Source organism: Saccoglossus kowalevskii, chromosome 7, assembly GCF_978046115.1.
Source record: "Saccoglossus kowalevskii chromosome 7, keSacKowa6.1, whole genome shotgun sequence".
Taxonomy (NCBI): Eukaryota; Metazoa; Hemichordata; class Enteropneusta; family Harrimaniidae; genus Saccoglossus; species Saccoglossus kowalevskii.
The window spans coordinates 39,190,281-39,212,984 of NC_140647.1; the positions used below are offsets into that span (position 1 = coordinate 39,190,281).

The following is a 22,704-nucleotide window of genomic DNA, read 5'->3' on the forward strand; positions in this document are numbered from 1 at the left end:
GCTACTGGCTCTGATCAACCAATGCATGTTGGCTACTGGCTCTGATCAACCAATGCATGTTGGCTACTGGCTCTGATCCAACCAATGCATGTTGGCTACTGGCTCTGATCCAACCAATGCATGTTGGCTACTGGCTCTGATCAACCAATGCATGTTGGCTACTGGCTCTGATCAACCAATGCATGTTGGCTACTGGCTCTGATCCAACCAATGCATGTTGGCTACTGGCTCTGATCCAACCAATGCATGTTGGCTACTGGCTATGATCCAATCAATGCATGTTGGCTACTGGCTCTGATCAACCAATGCATGTTGGCTACTGGCTCTGATCAAACCAATGCATGTTGGCTACTGGCTCTGATCCAACCAATGCATGTTGGCTACTGGCTCTGATCAACTATCATAAAGGGTTCTTCAGAGGTTATTACTCTAACTTAATGTTCTTCTTACAATTATTCTTGTTTTATTTTGCTAATATATGCAACATTCCAGGAAAGAAGGGTAAAGGTTAGCTTGTTATTCAAAGCATATATTCAGTGTGTTGGTGTATTAGTATTGTATTCACTCACTGACTCATTGGAATCTACTACAAACCGTAGACATGTACTCAGTTTGGTTAAATATTTCATGAAGATTTGATACAATCAGTTGCAGTTTGGTTAGACATTTCATGGAGATTTGATTTGATACAATCAGTTGCAGTTTGGTTAGACATTTCATGGAGATTTGATTTGATACAATCGGTTGCAGTTTGGTTAGACATTTCATGGAGATTTGATTTGATACAATCAGTTGCAGTTTGGTTAGACATTTCATGGAGATTTGATTTGATACAATCAGTTGCAGTTTGGTTGGACATTTCATGGAGATTTGATTTGATACAATCAGTTGCAGTTTGGTTAGACATTCCATAGAGATTTAATTTGATACAATCAGTTGCAGTTTGGTTAGACATTTCATGGAGATTTGATTTGATACAATCAGTTGCAGTTTGGTTAGACAATTCACTACGTTCAATTACCCACCATAGACTCCGGTCAGTCAAAATGACTATTTTGAACTGTAGGCATTAATCAGCGATTCTTCCGGTGACGGAGAGATAGAATCTAGGTCAGGGGAAGCCCCATGACCTCAAGATTCTTTTACCCCTTACGTCACATACCCACGTAACCGAGGCCACATGGCAACGACATAGGAAGCCGTCCATCACTCTTCAATTCTCTCCGCCTCGTCGGGGAATGATTTTGAGCGGCTCTGCCTGGTTTTGTTGCTTTTTCCTGTCTGGGTTTCTAGCGTGGGTCTCTTGGCGGCACCTTTTACAACTGTAATTCGTTTACCTCATGCATGTCGTTTTTTATTTTCAATTTATTTAGCAATATATAGATGTAATGACAGCACCAGGGCTCGCTGCCGTTTTCTTTCCGGTCTCCTCGTATTTCGAATCGACCGTGCAGTATTTATATTCAGAATTTACCAGCATAGAACCCGCATCCGAGATACTTTGTCGTACCTACGTGTGGGTTTTGGGGTTTTTCGTGGAAGCGTGTTTTTTTCACTGGAGTTCTGAGGCCTGAGTTTTTCTTTCAGAGCCATCAAATCACTGAGACTGACCGCGTCACAGCAAGGTCGCGCGTCCAGTAAACAAATCGGTTAAAGTGAGTTGCGTGTTTTGCATGAGTGGAAAGTCCTCACGCTCGGCTACCGGTACTTCATATACCGCCCGACGGCGGAGGTACCGATATTTTTTCTCGGCCTCCCCCGCTGATCGGAGGACATCCTCACAGTCTGTGTTTTCAGGCGGTGTTTTACCCGATTTTACCGGCTGCAGCGAGGCTGTGCCCCCTGGAGGCTTTCCTCCTATGGGGCCCGTTGCGGGTCTCTTTGTGGGCCCTTCCTCGCACGGCGCCGGGTTTGCCTCCGAGTTGAGGGCTTTGGTCGAAGGACTGTCGGGGCAATTGCGTCCCTGGCGGGCCGGGTAGATCAGACGCAGTCGGAGCGAGCTGTCTCCACTGTGTCCCCTCGGTGGGCAAGCAGGAAAAGACACGAAATCATGTTTGCATTCAAACACGTCTCTTCTGGGGAACCCCCGTTCCTAGGCACGGCTCTCCCACTATTTTGGGGGGTGGCCGAGGCTCAGGCTAATTGCACTGATCCTTCTCTGGATCCTCGGGCACTGAATGCCAACGGGGTGCTGGCGGCCAAGTCTCCGATCTCGGGGCAGGGCTTGCAGGGCAGGGCACACGTTGATCCCTCCCCCCTACTTTCAGCCAGCTAGGGTTCGTCACGCGGTAACGGTACAACGGTAACGAATTTTTCCTTGTGTCCGGTCCCCGCTGTGGGTTTTGACTCCTTCTTACCGACCCACGGGCATCCCCAGAGGGAACCGACCCTGTCATGAGACGCACAGTCGAACACGCTCCCTCTCACATATTTAAAGTGAAAGGAGATGCAGTTTGCTCGCGTCGGATACAGCCGGTACTCCGGGCGGTCCCTCAGAGTCTGCCATCTGTTTGACTCGGTGAGCCACGCTTTTGGGGTGAGGCGGAGTATCATCGATCCCAGTGATACGATGTATATACCCCCACCCTTGATCCTAAAGTGACCACCTAAGGTTGCTTCAACACTTATGGGATCACAGGCGTCGGGGATCCAAAGCAACCCCGTCGGCAAGTCTCTCCCTGTCCGCCTGAGTGCAGAGTGGGGCGCAGAGCACGCAAACGGTGTTGATGGGCGGCGCTGGTCAGCCGTGGAGGATGTAATGCTTAGGACCCCTGGGTGGGGATAACATTAGGCAACACTTCCCACTGGACCAAGCGCTACCTGGTCGGTGTGGTTTTGGGATCAGACCTCATAGCGTGGGATGAGACCAAAACGCCCCCAACCGGATTCCAAGGCTCCTTCCCCAGACCCCGGTACCACGAAGTTGGCAAACCAGGCAAAGGGGGATAGCTGCGTTCCATGGGTGTCTTTGTCAATTGCAGACGACCCATCCAGCCCTAAGGGCAGAGTTGCTTGAGCACATTATTATGCGTGACCAGCACTCTGGAGACCTTGGAGGCAGAACGCACCAGCCTCCTAGACCAGGCGACATTTTTACTGGTGGGCCACCGCACATCTACATGCGACACCGTGCTAAGAGACTAGGCCTTAGTCGCACGTGTTTTCGCCGACAAGCTGAACCGGGGTACGTCCCCACCTCAGTGACGCAGACTGGACATCCTCCACCCTCTTTTGTTCAGGGAATGGTGGGTACAGTCTCGGAGCTTCGGAGTGCAATGAACCAGAGGCCAGTTGGCCAGTTGGTCCTGCCATGGGCAAACGGAGGGCACCCCAAGCACAGAAAACACAACGCCCTAGGGCGTCGTCCGCTAGCCAGAGTCAGCCAGGAGGCAAGCGCTTATACCCTTCCATGGGAGGGAAGAGTAGTGGCGCGCCCCCAGGGAGGTAAGAGCCAGGTGGTGGCTCCTCACCCTCCCTGGGCGGACGTCTACCCGGCAGCAGGGGAGGCATGTTTGACGCTCACCTCTGCAACCGGGGGGGGGGGGGGGGGTCGTGTTTGGTGAATGGCCAGGCCACAACTTAGTGACTACTTCAGGCCTTGGGGAACTCACCTCATGGGGGAAGGGAGCACCCCCCCCCCTCGCAACTGCCGAACACATGGCCACATATCCCTGTCCTTCACAGATTGTTCCTGTGTAGTCCGGTTTGGAGACTGCGGGTGACCGACCCCTGGACCTTCCCAGGTGGTGACATCCGTTTACGGGATACTGCTGAAATCTCCATTTCTCCCCGTCAGTGTCTCCCCTGTTGGGCACTGCCAGGGGACTCCCGCAGGGCGGAAGCAATCTGACAGGAAGTAGCAGTTTGCTGGGAAAAGGCGCCATACACAGGGTACATCAGCCGGAACTAAGGCCAGGCTTCTACCCAAATGTGTTCGTAGTACCAAATCTACAAGTGGCAGGCGTCCAGTTTTGGACCTAGGCAGACTGAATCAGTGCGTGCTCCTTGATCGGTTCCACATGGAGACACCATTCAGGGTTCTTCTCTCCATCCACCGTTTTGACTGGCTAGCCCCGCTAGACTTAAACGGGGCCTACCTGCACGTACCGATGCACCCAGCGAGTTGCCATCTCCTTTGAATCGCCCAGCTGGGCCAAGTATTCGAATTGAGGGTGCTCCCCCGTTCGGGTTAGGCACAGCGCCCTACGTGTTCACCAGAGTGATGAAACAGGTAGTGCTGCTGCTTCACCAGATGTTGGTACATATCAATCCGTACCCAGGCTTCCGGTTACCTACAACCCGGGCAAGGGGTAATAGCCAAACGCGTCTGGCTAACACGGGATTTACTTCACCAGTTGGGCTTGTTAGTAAATCGACAAGTCCCACCTCGACCCAACACGCAGTTGGTGTCCCTGGGCATGGAGTTTTGACACAGAGGTAAGCTTGGCTTAGCTATTTCAAGCGTATTGCTTAGCGCTAAGCAGCCTAGCCGAATGCCTAGTCAGCGTTCCCTCGGTGTCCCTCCGTGAACTAATACGGATCATCGATATTATGACCTCGGTTCGAAGGGTCGTTCCCCAGGCCGCACTACGCAGCCGCCCGGTATAACGCTTGTTATAACGCCGAGCTCTCCTATGGGAACTAGATAGGCGGGTTTCGATCTCAGACCAAGTGAAGGAAGCCCTGTCCTGGTGGTCGGCACTGGCCAACCTCGGACAGGGGAGCCCCTTGGGCCCGCTTGCCGCAGGTATGGCTCTGGTAACAGATACCTCCCCCCAGGGTTGGGGAGCGCATCTATTGGGCCAATAAGCCCAAGGATATGGCCCCCGCATTAGTTTCGGGACTACCATATCAACCGGCTCGAACTGAGAGCAGTGTACTTAGCACTACCACGCTTTCTACCCGTAGTTCGAGACCACAGAGTCCTGCTCCGCACAGGCAACGCAGCGGTGGTCTCCTTCAAGAAGGAGGGGGGGACGCATTCCCCAGCGTTGTCAGTCCTAGCAGAGCAAAATCCTCCTTTGGTGCCTGAAATACAATGTGGAGCTAACCGCACACCACCTTCCAGGGGTGAGGAACAGTCTGGCGACGCCCTTTCAGGGCGGCTCCGTCTCCAGAACACGGAGTGGCTGATACCCCAGTGGGTAGCCTCCAGGCTGTTTCGGCTGTGGGACGGTCCAAGGTTGGACCGTTTTGCCGCACCCCGGAACGCCAAGCCCCCGACGTACGTAACACTCCTGCTGACTCCAGGAGCCTGGGCCAGGGTCTCTTTGCTAGCCCCGTGGACCCACTTAGTTGTGTACGCCTTTCCTCCCTTCCCACTAGTTCACCGGGCACCGGAGAAAACTTCGACAGGTGCACACCCGCATATTATCATGGGTCGCACCCAATTGGCCAAGCAAGGCCAAGTTTCCACTTCTGTTGGAAATGCTAGTCGAAGCGCCAACAGTGCTTCCGGACTTACCGGACCGGCCGTCCCAACCAGACGGCGCACTACCAACGAGCCCAGCAGGTATCACTTACATGCATAGAGGCTCTCAGTACATACAAAAGCCTTATCTGAGCGGGCTGCCAACGTCCTGGCCAGGGCGAACAGGGATTCTACCTACGCGGCCTACATTTCTAGGCTGCAAGCATACACTGATTGGTGTAGCGGAAGGGAGATTGATTCATACCATCCCTCTATTGGCCAGGTAGCAGGCTCCTTCGTCCACCTGTTTGACGAAGTGGATTTGTCCTATGCAGCTACGTTGACTACAGGTCGGTCTTGTCCCCCACCACTCAGAATGTATGGGAACAACACTAGCCGATTGTCCTATTATTAGGAGACTATTTACTGCTTTCCAGACACCAAGACCCCATACAAGGGAGCCGCCCAACTGGGACTCGTTGGCTGTGCTGTCTACTATAATAGTAGACCGCCCTTTGAGCCTCTCCAATCAGCACCACTCAAATTTTTGACGTGGAAAATAGTCTTCCTACTGGCCCTCGTCTCAGGTAGGCGCCGGTCAGAGCTAGGCGCGGACTGTCCTTCGCGAACGGTTGTGCCGCTTTTATGGACGATCAAGTTGTACTAAAGGCACGAATCGGGTATCTCGCCAAGAATCAAATCCCAGGACACGATCCTCAACCAATCGTCATCCCCCGGCTGGCAAATATTGTCAGTCCGGAGGATCAGGAGGAATTGCTTCTCTACCCGGTCCGAGTGCTGAGTTGCTACGAGAACCGTACCAGGTTTTTCTAGACGGGGAACCAAACACATGTTTTTGTGTTACGGCCCTGGCAAACAGGATAAGCCGGCTTCCCCGACTTCCGTCTCCAGGTGGATTACTGTGACTGTACTGGAGGTCTATAATACACTATCCTCCTCAACACAGACCTTGCAGAGACACCAAGTACGAGAACATAAGGTCCGTGCGATTGCTAACTCACTAGCGCTAGCGTCAGGGGCCCCCCTCAAACACATTCTGAGGGCAGGCTTCTGGAGAACGCAGAACGTCTTCATCAACTATTACCTAAGAGACACCCAATCTATTGAGCAGGGTCTCTTCAGGTTAGGCCCCGTCGTAGCGGGTCAGGCCTTGTTTGCTGACCCAGCCCGAACGACCGCAGGGGCCTCTGCGCATAGTCTCGGCATTTTTTGCGGGCAGATTGTCTGTTCCACTAGCACTTCCTGGAAGCTCCCAGGTTTCGCTTCTGTTGACCTACGCCCTCATGCGAACTGTTTTGGTCCAACTTCAAGCTTATCACCCCCGAATTCGGCTTGGGTCTAGCTTTCTCAGGCACACCGAACCCTGTCACCACAGCAGCATTGGCTTCTTGCTTCGGGGACAGCACAGGCGAGGTAAGACACCACCTTTTTTGGGTCTTAACTTAGGTTTTTGGGTTTTGTTTTTCATCCCGGACTGGGGAAAAGTCTTTCATCATTCTCCTTTTTTTAGCTCCGCTGTCGACTTTGTTGAGCGGAGCTTATCATATGAGTGATTGTCCGTCATCGTCCGCCGTCGCCGTCGTCGTCGTCCGTGTCAATGTTTTACTTTTTCGACTTCTTCTTGAAAACTACAAGCCTGAATGCTTTGATACTTGGTGTATATGTACCTTGGGTAGACCTCTCTTAGGTTTGTTCATTTCATGTTGATATCTTCAATTCTCTAATTTTGGTGAATATTTTTGTCATTTTTGGTAAAAAGTGATATTTTCAACTTCTTGTTAAAAACCGCAAGTCCAATTGCTTTGATACTACATATATAGGTACTACATGTGGACCTCTCTCAGATTTGTTCATTTCGTGATGATATCTTCAATTCTCTAATTAGTCCCCGTTCGGACGCAGTCCGAAAACGGGGACTTATGTTTTGCCCTGTGTGCGTCCGTCCGTCCGTGCGTCCGTGATCACCTATATCTCGAACATGCATGGACCGATTAAGTTCAAACTTCACTCATACATCACACATTATATGGGACATATGCACATGCATTTTTTTCATGATCCGATTAACGATAGCCGAATAGCGGCCATTTTAAGGCCGAAAATGCATCAAAATCGCACATTTTCACCATTCCGGACCCGGATCTCAGTTATGCATGGACGGATTTTGTTCAAATTTGGTACATACATTAAACATAATAGGACCTTGATGCACGTCATTTTTTTTTTGGATAGAGTTCGAAATAGCCGACTGGCGGCCATTTTGTTTTAAAGAATTCAGTTCTGGATCCGTATCTGAGACATGCTTGGATTGATCGAGTTCAAACTTCACACACACAAGGTATATCATGTCACAAATATGTATGTGCATTTGTTTCATGATCTCATTAACGATAGCCAAATGGGGGCCGCTTTAAGGCCGAAAATGCATTGAAATCGCACATTTTCACCATTCCGGACCCAGATCTCAGTTATGCATGGACGGATTTCATTCAAATTTGGTACATACATTAAACATAATAGGACCTTGATGCACGTCATTTTTTTTTTGGAATCAAGTTCGAAATAGCTGACTGGCGGCCATTTTGTTTTAAAGAATTCAGTTCTGGATCCGTATCCGAGACATGTCTGGATTGATCAAGTTCAAACTTCACACACACAAGGTACATCATGTCACAAATATGTATGTGCATTTGTTTCATGATCTCATTAACGATAGCCAAATGGGGGCCGCTTTAAGGCCGAAAATGCATTGAAATCGCACATTTTCACCATTCCGGACCCGTATCTCAGTTATGCATGGATGGATTTTGTTCAAATTTGGTACATACATTAAACATAATAGGACCTTGATGCACGTCTTTTTTTTTCGGATCAAGTTCGAAATGGCCGACTGGCGGCCATTTTGTTAAAGAATTCAGTTCTGGATCCGTATCCAAGACATGTCTGGATTGATCAAGTTCAAACTTCACACACACATGGTACATCATGTCACAAATAGATATGTGCATTTGTTTCATGATCTGCTTAACAATAGCGGAATGATGGCCATTTTAAGGCCGAAAATGCATCAAAATCACGTATTTTCACAATTCCAGAACCGGATCTCAGTCATGCATGGATGGATTTTGTTCAGATTTAGCACAATGTGTTGTACATATGCAGGTGCATTTCAGTCATGATCTGCTTTGAATGTATATGTCACTCAAATATGAACGGAACGGGGACGTGTCATTGACAATGACTTGTTTTGGTGAATATTTTTGTCATTTTTGGTAAAAAGTGATATTTTCAACTTCTTGTTAAAAACCGCAAGTCCGATTGCTTTGATATTACATATATAGGTACTACACGTGGACCTTTCTCAGATTTGTTCATTTTGTGATGATATCTTCAGTTCTCTAATTTGGGTGAATATTTTTGTAATTTTTGGTAAAAAGTGATATTTTCGACTTCTTGTTAAAAATCAATAGTTCAATTGCTTTGATATTACATATATAGATACTACATGTAGACCTTTCTCAGATTTGTTCATTTTGTGATGATATCTTCAGTTCTCTAATTTTGGTGAATATTTTTGCCATTTTTGGTAAAAAGTGATATTTTCGACTTCTTGTTGAAAACTGTAAGTCTGATTGCTTTGATATTACATATATAGGTACTACATGTGGAACTCTCTCAGATTTGTTCATTTTGTGATGATATCTTCAATTCTCTAATTAATTTATTTTGGTGAATATTTTTGTAATTTTTGGTAAAAAGTGATATTTTCGACTTCTTGTTAAAAACTGTAAGTCCGATTGCTTTGATACTATTCATATTGTTCATTTTCTAATGATGTCTTCAGTTCTTTAATTGAAATGTGCATTGCTAACAGCGGAGCTATCTCAGCCAATAGGCTGCTTGTTTCTGTTTGCTCGGAAAAACCCGCCACCTGTCGGTGTCTGACTCTGCCTACAGTTCAAAATAGTCATTTTGACAGACCGGAGTCTATGGTGGGTAATTGAACGTAGTGAATTTAGGCGAGGGTTCTCCGAACCGGCCTATTCACATAGTTCATACCCACCATAGGTCCCCCACAACCTCCCCACTCTTTCCGTCGCGTTGGTCTCAGTCCTCGAGGCGGAGAGAAAGGAACCAGAGTGATGGACAGCTACCTATGGCGGTCACGTGGGTTTGTGACGTAAGGGGTAAAAGAATCTTGAGGTCATGGGGCTTCCCCTGACCTAGATTCTATCTCTTTGTCACCGGCAGAATCGCTGATTAATGCCTACAGTTCAAAATAGTCATTTTGACTGACCGGAGTCTATGGTGGGTATGAACTATGTGAATAGGCGGGTTTGGAGAACCCTCGCCTAAATTCCATGGAGATTTGATTTGATACAATCAGTTGCAGTTTGGTTAGACATTTCATGGAGATTTGATTTGATACAATAAGTTGCAGTATGCTTAGACATTTCATGGAGATTTGATTTGATACAATAGGTTGCAGTATGCTTAGACATTTCATGGAGATTTGATTTGATACAATAGGTTGCAGTTTGCTTAGACATTTCATGGAAATTTGATTTGATACAATAAGTTGCAGTTTGCTTAGACATTTCATGAAGATTTGATTTGATACAATAGGTTGCAGTTTGCTTAGACATTTCATGGAGATTTGATTTGATACAATAGGTTGCAGTTTGCTTAGACATTTCATGGAAATTTGATTTGATACAATAGGTTGCAGTATGCTTAGACATTTCATGGAGATTTTATTTGATACAACAGGTTGCAGTTTGCTTAGACATTTCATGGAGATTTGATTTGATACAATAGGTTGCAGTTTGCTTAGACATTTCATGGAGATTTGATTTGATACAATAGGTTGCAGTATGCTTAGGCATTTCATGGAGATTTGATTTGATACAATAGGTTGCAGTTTGCTTAGACATTTCATGGAAATTTGATTTGATACAATAGGTTGCAGTTTGCTTAGACATTTCATGGAGATTTTATTTGATACAACAGGTTGCAGTTTGCTTAGACATTTCATGGAGATTTGATTTGATACAATAGGTTGCAGTTTGGTTAGACATTTCATGGAGATTTGATTTGATACAATAAGTTGCAGTATGCTTAGACATTTCATGGAGATTTGATTTGATACAATAGGTTGCAGTTTGCTTAGACATTTCATGGAAATTTGATTTGATACAATAGGTTGCAGTTTGCTTAGACATTTCATGGAGATTTGATTTGATACAATAGGTTGCAGTTTGCTTAGACATTTCATGGAGATTTGATTTGATACAATAGGTTGCAGTTTGCTTAGACATTTCATGGAGATTTGATTTGATACAATAGGTTGCAGTTTGCTTAGACATTTCATGGAAATTTGATTTGATACAATAGGTTGCAGTATGCTTAGACATTTCATGGAGATTTTATTTGATACAACAGGTTGCAGTTTGCTTAGACATTTCATGGAGATTTGATTTGATACAATAGGTTGCAGTTTGCTTAGACATTTCATGGAGATTTGATTTGATACAATAGGTTGCAGTATGCTTAGGCATTTCATGGAGATTTGATTTGATATAATAGGTTGCAGTTTGCTTAGACATTTCATTTCAAAACTAAAGTGATTGCTCTATTAATTTATATATAGCAACTTGGATAGACCTTTGTCAGATTAATAACTTGCATTTTCTAATTTTAGTGAATATTTTTATTACCACAAAAAAGCTAAAATGACCATTATGTATGTTAAACAGCAGAGCTATTTCAGCTAACAGGCTGCTAGTGTGCATTTATGGACTTTATATGACAATGAGGCTGTGTTTCAATAAATACTTAAGATAATATATGTCATATTTTTCATGAATAGTAGTATTCTAGTATCTTGTAGTAACATTGTTGAAGTATTGCATGCTTGTTTTATTACTGTTTCTGTATCTGGTGTCATATACATTTGTGTTAGCAATTTGGTTTTCTTAAGTACAAGATGTTTATGTCAGAGCTACACTGGTGGTAACTACCATCACTAGTACAATTTGTTTATGTCATAGCTACACTGGTGGTAACTACCATCACTAGTACAATGTGTTTATATCATAGCTACACTTGTGGTAACTACCATCACTAGTACAATTTGTTTATGTCATAGCTACACTAGTGGTAACTACCATCACTAGTACAATTTGTTTATGTCATAGCTACACTGGTGGGTAACTACCATCACTAGTACAATGTGTTTATATCATAGCTACACTAGTGGTAACTACCATCACTAGTACAATTTGTTTATGTCATAGCTACACTAGTGGTAACTACCATCACTAGTACAATTTGTTTATGTCATAGCTACACTGGTGGGTAACTACCATCACTAGTACAATTTGTTTATGTCATAGCTACACTGGTGGTAACTACCATCACTAGTACAATTTGTTTATGTCATAGCTACACTGGTGGGTAACTACCATCACTAGTACAATTTGTTTATGTCATAGCTACACTGGTGGTAACTACCATCACTAGTACAATTTGTTTATGTCATAGCTACACTAGTGGTAACTACCATCACTAGTACAATTTGTTTATGTCATAGCTACACTGGTGGGTAACTACCATCACTAGTACAATTTGTTTATGTCATAGCTACACTGGTGGGTAACTACCATCACTAGTGCAATTTGTTTATGTCATAGCTACACTGGTGGGTAACTACTGTCACTAGTACAATTTGTTTATGTCATAGCTACACTAGTGGTAACTACCATCACGAGTACAATTTGTTTATGTCATAGCTACACTGGTGGTAACTACCATCACTAGTACAATTTGTTTATGTCATAGCTACACTAGTGGTAACTACCATCACTAGTACAATTTGTTTATGTCATAGCTACACTGGTGGGTAACTACCATCACTAGTACAATTTGTTTATGTCATAGCTACACTAGTGGTAACTACCATCACTAGTACAATTTGTTTATGTCATAGCTACACTGGTGGGTAACTACCATCACGAGTACAATTTGTTTATGTCATAGCTACACTGGTGGGTAACTACCATCACTAGTACAATTTGTTTATGTCATAGCTGCACTGGTGGGTAACTACCATCACTAGTACAATTTGTTTATGTCATAGCTACACTGGTGGGTAAGTACCATCACTAGTACAATTTGTTTATGTCATAGCTACACTGGTGGGTAACTACCATCACGAGTACAATTTGTTTATGTCATAGCTACACTGGTGGGTAACTACCATCACTAGTACAATTTGTTTATGTCATAGCTGCACTGGTGGGTAACTACCATCACTAGTACAATTTGTTTATGTCATAGCTACACTGGTGGGTAAGTACCATCACTAGTACAATTTGTTTATGTCATAGCTACACTGGTGGGTAACTACCATCACGAGTACAATTTGTTTATGTCATAGCTACACTGGTGGGTAACTACCATCACTAGTACAATTTGTTTATGTCATAGCTACACTGGTGGGTAAGTACCATCACTAGTACAATTTGTTTATGTCATAGCTACACTGGTGGGTAACTACCATCACGAGTACAATTTGTTTATGTCATAGCTACACTAGTGGTAACTACCATCACGAGTACAATTTGTTTATGTCATAGCTACACTGGTGGTAACTACCATCACTAGTACAATTTGTTTATGTCATAGCTACACTGGTGGTAACTACCATCACTAGTACAATTTGTTTATGTCATAGCTACACTAGTGGTAACTACTGTCACTAGTACAATTTGTTTATGTCATAGCTACACTAGTGGTAACTACCATCACTAGTACAATTTGTTTATGTCATAGCTACACTAGTGGTAACTACCATCACTAGTACAATTTGTTTATGTCATAGCTACACTGGTGGGTAAGTACCATCACTAGTACAATTTGTTTATGTCATAGCTACACTGGTGGTAACTACCATCACTAGTACAATTTGTTTATGTCATAGCTACACTAGTGGTAACTACCATCACTAGTACAATTTGTTTATGTCATAGCTACACTGGTGGGTAAGTACCATCACTAGTACAATTTGTTTATGTCATAGCTACACTGGTGGGTAACTACCATCACTAGTACAATTTGTTTATGTCATAGCTACACTGGTGGGTAACTACCATCACTAGTACAATTTGTTTATGTCATAGCTACACTGGTGGTAACTACCATCACTAGTACAATTTGTTTATGTTGTTTATAGTTGTTTATAAACTGAAAATTCTTCCCAATTAAAATCATTGTATCCATGTTGTAGCTTTACAGTATTTGCTTTATTAGAAGTACTAAGTTTTAAGCAACTTTATAATTGTTAACGCTAAATCATAGCAAGGCCTTCTTTTCACTTCACTTCAAATAGAGCAAATATGGTGTTTATTGGTAAGAAAATTGTCATTGTTATAGATGTAGATGTGTAACATATCCAGTTATTTCTATGCATGTCAGTTGTGTTGCTCTTACCATTTTATTATTGCTCATTAATATTTCAGGTGAAGGTGCTGATGTGTGTCGTTTCCGTGACGATGATGACTGCTTATTCTCATTCATTCAAGGGCAGTTAGAGAATGGAACTCACATTTTATATGTTGATGAAGACAAAGGTGTGTCATTATATTTTGGTGCATGTCATTATGCTAATTAAATTGGTTTAAAATGGTCAACCTGTGCGATGACCATAATATCTTAAGTTGGAATTAAATGAATATTCATTGTTGTACTACTTAATTGATTAAACCCCATTTGTTATCTCCATTTAAAACTATCGTTATTTTTGCCTATTGTCCTATTCTGCTTGCTTATACAGTAATCTTGCTACTGATCTTGAATGAAGTGAGATCATCACTCTGTACATGATTTCAAATTCTAAACCTTGCCTTATCATAGGTTGGGCGTAAATGTCATTATTGTCCCTGTTTTCTTGTGATTACAACTTTTATTGAACATTCCTTGATATATATCTTTACTTTAGCATGTCCTGTTGCTGTGAATCCATTATTCATTGTATTGGGTGTAGTGTTAGGTATTTTATTTATTGGTCTGGCTCTGCTGTTGATCTGGAAATTGCTCACTACTATCCATGATAGAAGAGAATTTGCAAAATTTGAAAAGGAAAGGATGCAAGCAAAATGGGATGCGGTAAGTATCTTTAAAACATTTACTTCCTACAGGCCATAGTTGTAGTGTAATTTATTTTATAGATTCGTTACTATGAATCATTTTGGTGTTAAATTGGGTATGTTTTCTATATTTTTATAAAATTACATTCAACCCTGATGCATGTTACAACGTTATAGGGTTATATACATCAAAAGTACATTTGTTTTTATAATCTTGTATCTAGGGTGAGAATCCAATCTACAAACAAGCTACATCAACATTCAAGAATCCAACGTATAAAGGTGCTGCTTTGTAACAAGTTTATAACAAGTTTGTAACTAGTCTGTAATATGTAAAAGAAGTTTGCACATAGCCAAATTACCAAGTTTGTAAAGTTAGTGACTGTATGCCTCAGGCTATAGCAGTGACATTATGTGATGACAGTGACTGAAATGTGATGACCATCACTACTAGAAATTAATGTTGTAGGTCCCCTTGGGAAATTAATGAAAGTGTGTCTCTTGCGAAATTAAAACAATTTACAGTACAAGAAGCAATGTGGCTGTCCCATAGTTATTTAATATAGGGTTTTTTGGCAAATCCTTCATTAACAATTAAAGTTCTCAACATCAATGTGGGGCATGTAACCACTGCACTATTGGGACATTCTACTTTGTTTTTTTGTAATGGCAATTGTGAAACATCAGTAATTGTTACAGTACTAACAGCATTGTAAAACATACAGACAAAAAAAACAGTATATTTTTTATTTATTTACCCATTGTTGCTTTTCATTTTCTATATTTTTTATATAAATCAAACCGTGCTTTTCGTTCATGCAGTTGTTTCAATTTTGTTGAAAAATATAATTCTCACTGAGCAATAAACTATTAAAAATTTGCTTGGTGCAAACAAAAGTTGATTTGTTTAATTGGAATGTACTGACGAGTAAACCCTCCTCAAACTTAGGAGGGGTATTGAACATTGAGACAGGAATTTAGTCTTGTGTTCAAGCTAACAACTTGGCCTACTTGTCAGTGATAGATTGATGTGTTGAATATGATAGAAATAAGTAGGTTGAATGTCTTCAGTTGTTGCACTTACATTTAAAAGTACAAGTATAGTATTTTAATTAGTTTTATCAAGAATGCCAACTTTTTATACAGTATTTGTGACTGGCATATTTTACAGTTTGAAATCATTTCTAACATACGCCACTAGAAATATAATTAAAAAAAATCTTTTTTATTAAAAAAGCAGCGTTACTTACGATATTTCTTGAAATAATTTGTATCGTCACTGCCAATAGTAAAGTGGTACCCATAGTAACAAATGGTGCAGCAGTTTGTAATGTGCAATGTGTGCCAATTCAGAACTTCACCGAATATGGTATTAACTGTATGGTTGTAATTCTCACAGAAATGATGATGATTTGTTTAAAATGACACTTGATCAAATTTACAGTGATTAGGATTTCAACCTCCAAACTCTACCACCTTCTTCAAGATTTTTTTTTTTTTTTATTTTGTATTACTTAGAATTTGAAAATCATTAACTAATAGGGTGAACATTTATCACAAAATGAAAAAGATGAAAAGGGTCAAAAAATGTTTCATCTATTTATATAGTTCATAGTCTTTTGTGAAATTGTTATTTTTTAGAACAACATGTTTTTTGGAAGATCATAGTGACTGACATAACTGTCTGAAGGAAATTCAGTTTGAATCTTCTTTCAAGCATTGCGTAGGGTTAAATTTATAAATATTTGTAAATGAATATATACTTTTTTTTAAAAACATGAAATTAATGATTGTAGTGTAATGAAAATGTTATTTGGTTGTTACAGACTCTTGGTTTTCAGGTTTTATAACAATGATTTTGGAAAACCTTTTAAAAAAAAGTTGCATTCACATGAGAGATAATGGTGATGCTGTATAATTGTGGGATGTCAGATTTGCCATGGTAAGTGATGTAGGATTGCAATGCATTGTATTCTGTTAGGTATACATTATTAAAGGTTTTAGTTACTAGCATATGTTTGATGTATTTTGATTACAAATGCATATCAACCATGGCACGGTATCACCATTTATAAATCAGTGTAAGAGTACTTAAATCCCATCAAAACTTTGGTATATACTCCTAACAGAAAAAATCTGGCATTTGGTATAATGGAGTATCTCAATACAACCATGTGTTGTTATACAAAATGTCCGGTGACAAATATTTAACCACATATTGTCAGTTTGTGTACCCATTTCACTGTAATATACATGTATTTATTTGTCAAAAGTAACTTGCAGGATTGCTTATTCATACACACACACACATTAACTTTTTATATACAATTTTAAATTGCATGTCATATCTGTAGAAATGTTATATATTATATTGTATTTGTTATATTTTTAAATATGTTAAATTGTTTTAATTTTTTTTTGGTATGGAAATTACAGTGTTGATAATTGTCACCATTTTGTATTCAGTGTCTTTTGCAAACTCATAAAGTATATCAAGGGAAGATAATTTTGGTTTTGTTTCACTCGGTCAACTCACAGCAGCTTTTCTCTTCTAACTAGATCCACATTGAGAATAAAAAAATTTTCTAGTTTCTGTCACTTATTGTCTATATAAAAATACAGTTTTCATAGAAATGTTTGTTGTGACCTTTTCAAAGCTACCTGACACAAAGAAAACAAATCTGTGAAAACAATTTGGTCAGGTTCACACTTGAAAGTGTATGTACAAAAACTGTAGTATTAAACCCTCTGTAGAAAGCACATGGTGTCATTGAATGTATCGGTACTATGTTCTTAACACAATTATTTTTTCTTGAGCCAAATTTGTTGTCTCTGTATGAAATGAAGCAGAACTATTAATAAATCATGATATTTAAATTTTGAGTAATAGTGTAGTTATTTAGAGGTTATAAATGGCAAGCAAGACTATTTAATTACCCTCAGAGAGGTCTTATATTTGCTACCAAATACCAAAGCATACCAGTTATAACCTCATAACACGCTACAAAATAGCTGTGTATACAATTTCTAATCCTCCCAACATATTTTTAGTTCCTGTGTGGACGTAGACCGAAAATGGGGACTTGTAGATTGCCCTCTGTTTGCATCAGATTCTTTTCATTTATAGTGAATAACATGTCAATGTATTTGATTTGAACATTATGCTGCAGTGAATGTGCATGTTCCTCTGGGGAAAATTCACAATATATTAACATCATACTGGGACATAATGTACTATTTCCTAAACCAGAATATTCAAGTGTATTTAATCAATACAACCCCCAATACCAAATCAAATCCTACCAAGTTAGAGGGCCATTTCTTTTCATACAGTTCAGATGTATTGAACGGGATTCGTGAATTAAAATCAGAGTTAAAAGAACTACATAGTAAATATGACGACATGAGTAACAGATCTCGCCGAAATAACCTCGTATTTAAAGGGGTCCACCAGGAATTGTTTGGAATCGTGGGCAGAGTCTGAAACCATTGTGAAAAGCATAATTAAAGACAAATTGGAAATTACTTCAAATGTGGAATTTTAAAGAGTGCATCAGGTTGTCAACGGCCCGGCCCGTCTTTCAATGGCGGAAAACTTATCGTCGCTATGTGTACTAACTACAAGGACAAAGAAATTATCCTAAAAAACGCGTCGCGGCTACAAGGATCAAATATGTATATTGATGAGGACTATTCAAAAGAGATCAGATTTAAAAGGAAAAAATTGTTCGAGTTCAGAAAAGCGTTGAAGAATGATGAGCCCAACATAAGGGCATACGTGAATTATGACAACCTGTTCGTGATGAAACAGAGTAGAAAACGAACACTGTACGAATACGACGACGCTCAACATAAAGTGATCATATGCCAACCAAAGTAGCAGTCTGGTCAACGCCCTCATGAAATTGACAACATTACAGTGAAATTACTTGTTTGGAACGTTAGAGGTTTGAAAGGTAAATGGGACGATACAGAATTTATTGCATATTTAAAACAATTTGATATTATTGCTCTAACTGAAACCTTTGTAGATTCATGCACCTTTAATTTAGAAAATTATTGTACTTATTATGTTGACGCACAGCGATCCGGTAATAAGGGGAGACACTCGGGTGGTATTATTGTTTTTATTAAAACCATCTTCTCGCAATTTGTTGAGAAAATTCGATGCTCAAAAAATTGTATTCTTTGGCTAAAGTTAGAAGTGCCAAATAAAAACGTTCTCCTCCTTGGTGCTGTGTACATACCACCTGTTGGGTCTCACTATGCTAACGACACTATTTTTGCAGAAATTGAATCTGATATAGTAAATCTATCCAGTCGTTATTATGGCACAAATGTGTTATTAATTGGAGACTTTAATGCACGGACAGGGGTACTAAATGACTTTATCGAAGATGAAAATTCTGCTCATGTGCCTATTGGTGACACGCACATTGCTAATATTGATATTGGCGTGCGTAGTAACTGTGATATAGAAAACAATGATTATGGAGATAAGTTATTGAGTGTATGCAAAACCACTGATCTTAAGATCATAAATGGACGTAGACCTTCTGACACCATAGGGCACTTTACATGCATAACTTACAATGGGGCTAGTACGGTCGATTATGTAATAGCGTCACAAAATATTTTTAACACTATATCTGATTTGCATGTTGGATGTAGAACTGAATCGGACCACATGCCATTAGAATGCACCATAGATGGGTATTTTATTGGTAATCGTCAAACTGTAGCTGTTAATAACAAAAGCATGCCACAATTTAGGAGATATGTGAATCGGGAATCATGTAAGATATTTCAAGCGAAATGGATAGAAGGTGACTTTGATCATGTGATCCAAACCATTCAGTTTGACACTGATAATGGTGATATAAATGGTGCTCTCTCTAAACTATCAGATTTATTCATGAATACTCGACCACGCATGCGCCAGAATAACAAGGGTGTAAACATTCACTGTGCTAGGTGGTTTGATGCTGAATGTAATAACGCTAAGTTAGATTTACAAAGAAAACTACAATTTCGTCGTACAAGAACACATGATTCTTTAACAGATTATCATACTAGCAAAAAAGAATACAGTGATATGCTTATAAAAAAGAAAAAGGTCTATCAAAATAATCAAATATTTGAGTTAGAAAAGGCCGCTCGTGACAATGATAGAAAAAAGTTTTGGGGATTCTTCCGAAATGCAGACCAGCCCACACCACCCTCAATTAGGCCAACTGAATGGTTTGATTATTTCAACTCTTTATTTAATCCAGTTATTAATGTGGAAAGAAACACTGAGCACAACAATTTGTGGAGCAGTATTGAATCTGCTGTCCAGTATGGTAATTTCAACTACTCACAGGAGGACCAAATTACTGATTTTATTAATTGTCCAATTTCCCAACTTGAAATTGAGGTTAGTATCATACAGTTGAAATTTGGTAAATCACCAGGCAGCGATGGCATACCGCCTGAATTTTACAAATTTTGCTCTCTTCAATTAATTCGATTATTACATGGCATCTTTAACAGTATTTTCGATACAAGCATTTTCCCTAAGCAATGGTGTGAGGGTATTATATTCCTGATACATAAAAATGGTTCTAGGAATAAGGCTTGTAATTATCGGGGTATCACATTACTACCAATATTAAGTAAAATTTTCAATAGAATTTTATACAATAGGCTACATAAATGGAATGAAATTATTGAATTTGCGAGAGAAGAACAAGCGGGTTTCAGGGCAGGCTATAGCACCATAGATAACGTATTTATTATTCACACATTGGTACAAAAATATCTTGCAACACGTTTCTATTGTGCTTTTATTGACTTCGAAAAAGCATTGGACCGAGTCAATCTGGTAGCTTTATTTTTCAAACTTGGTAAAGCAGGTATTAGAGGTAAAATGTATTTCATTCTTAACTCTATGTATTTACAAGTAAAATCATGTGTCTTGACAAGTGATGGTCTGACAGGCTTCTTTAACTGTCCGGTTGGAGTGCGTCAAGGTTGTATTTTGTCACCCTTTCTGTTCTCTTTTTTTATAAATGACCTTCACGTAGAACTTCAGGCAGACAAGCTTTTACGTAATAGTGTTGGTTGTTCTGTGGGTTTAATTAAGTTATTTTATCTTCTTTTTGCGGATGATTTAGTTTTGATGTCTTATAATGCAATTGGATTGCAAAGATTACTTAATAAGTTGAAATCATATTGTGATAATTATCATTTGATAGTTAATTTAACCAAAACCAATGTAATAGTTTTTAGAAATGGAGGACTGTTACGAAGATACGAGCAGTGGCGATACGATGGGAAAATAATTGAAGTAGTGCCGTATTACGTTTATTCGGGTATAAAATTCTCACTACGTGGTTCTTGGTCATTATGCCAACAACATCTAGCAGATCAGGCAACAAAAGCGCTCCATGCACTCATGGTTATTATATGTAAAATTGGATCAGTGCCTATTTAGTCCCCGTTCGGACGGTAGTCCAAAACGGGAAGTAGTGTTTTTGGTTGTGTGCGTGCGTGCGTGCGCGTGTGTGTGTGGGGGGGGGGGGTGTGCAGTCATATTTCAGACATGCTTTGATGGATTCTCTTCAAATTTAGTACACATACATGTCATGAAGGTATACATATGCACATGAATTTGTTTTGTGATTAGATCATTTTTGACAGTTTGGCAGCTATTTTAGACCCCAAAATGTGCAGATTCTGACTAAGATTACATGCATCTAATACAAAGTTGTTTTTATGTTGTTAAATTAATGTCAATAAAGTTCTATTATTATGTTGGTTTGTCAGAATGTTACCTTTATTTGTTTTTTGTTTGATATCTTGATTTGAAAATGATTGCAATAAAGATTATCAATATTTTTACTACGTACCTGGACCCTGCCTTTCCCCTACATTGTATTATCGTTCAGGCAATGTGTTCCAGTGTTGCATCTTGAGAGAAGATTCGCTTAAGTGAGGTAAATGGTAACACACCCCGTGTTCGGGTCCATGTTTATGGATGCCTGTTATCACTTCGCGATAATTAAGACTGAATAGTCTGAAGATCACTAAATTATTTGGTAAGTACAGTGGAGTAATTTGTTTTTTTCTACTGAGTGTGGATTTTTACGTTATTTAATTAATGCTTCCTGCAATGATATGTTTGCCTGTTCGTTTGTCATTCAAGCTCCTTCAAGCCAGTTATCTATTTCAATTTGTGTTGGCTAAAAAAATATTTTCTTGCGTTTAACTGAAATATAAGTAGCCCTACATATAATGCTATGTTGATCGGGGCATGGAAGGTACTATGATCGGGGCTAACTAATGGACAATGCATCTTCGCACTGCCCTACGCATGCAGTCACGGTTGTTTTGTATTCGATCGTCACAATAGCGACCATGCATTGGAAAATGACTGTTTTTGGACGTATTCAAGATAATTGTTCTGGTTTGATTATTACAATAAAAAAATCATTGATCCAACAGTATCACGTGATTACGATTTTGAGTGCCATTACGAGAGAAAACTGAATAACTTCATTCAAAATGCCCTGTCTGAGGAGGTACGTCCGCCATTTTGAGAGATTAGCCAGAATTTTACGTCATCGGTAGTGTAGAATATCATTTGTAAACGAAATATTGCCTCGTGACAACATGGAATAGTCATTTAAACCGTAAAATAGTAGTTTATGTCGATTGATCCCAGTCTTTTTATTGTGAAGACGCTAAAAGTTAATTTTTGCTATCCACCTCCAAAATGACTGAGTCGGGCGATCGTCGGTCTGTGCAGGGAGCTCATTACAGCTCCCTGGTCTGTGTTATGGTCTACCCCCCCCCCGGATACAGTCGTGTACGCAGGACTAAAATATAAGATGATATATTTGTAAGCAACGATATATGAAATTTCGGGAATTGTATCGTTGCGAATCTACGAAGATAATTTGTTTGTTGCCCGTAGCTGGTGGTCGCGCACCGTCTATGTATTAGTGCAATTGTATTTGATCACTGGCGCTCTCGTTTGTATCTTTTTTACCAGTTATTGTTTACAAAAATAATAACTTTGTGTAACTCGGTGTTTATCTAGCTGCAATTTTTAAATGACGTGAACTAGCTACGTTAATATCGTGA

General features: G+C 40.4%; 2 protein-coding genes across 2 annotated transcripts in view; both read left to right on the top strand.

The window, feature by feature from the left end:
• Nucleotides 1–17,454, top strand: part of LOC102802131 (integrin beta pat-3-like) — an 86,791-nt gene extending 69,337 nt beyond the window's left edge. Inside the window, exons 22-24 of the mRNA XM_085501553.1 lie at nucleotides 13,951–14,061; nucleotides 14,430–14,596; nucleotides 14,802–17,454. Coding sequence (XP_085357679.1) covers nucleotides 13,951–14,061; nucleotides 14,430–14,596; nucleotides 14,802–14,873 — 350 coding nt within the window. The 3' untranslated portion in view covers nucleotides 14,874–17,454. The remainder of the gene's footprint in view (nucleotides 1–13,950; nucleotides 14,062–14,429; nucleotides 14,597–14,801) is intronic.
• Nucleotides 17,455–18,250: 796 nt separating this feature from the next.
• LOC146740974 (uncharacterized) lies at nucleotides 18,251–21,052 on the top strand. Its single transcript, XM_085501932.1, has 2 exons — nucleotides 18,251–18,433; nucleotides 18,776–21,052. Exons 1-2 carry the CDS (start codon nucleotides 18,251–18,253, stop codon nucleotides 21,050–21,052), a joined length of 2,460 nt encoding a protein of 819 aa, XP_085358058.1.
• The last annotated feature ends 1,652 nt before the right edge of the window (nucleotides 21,053–22,704 follow it).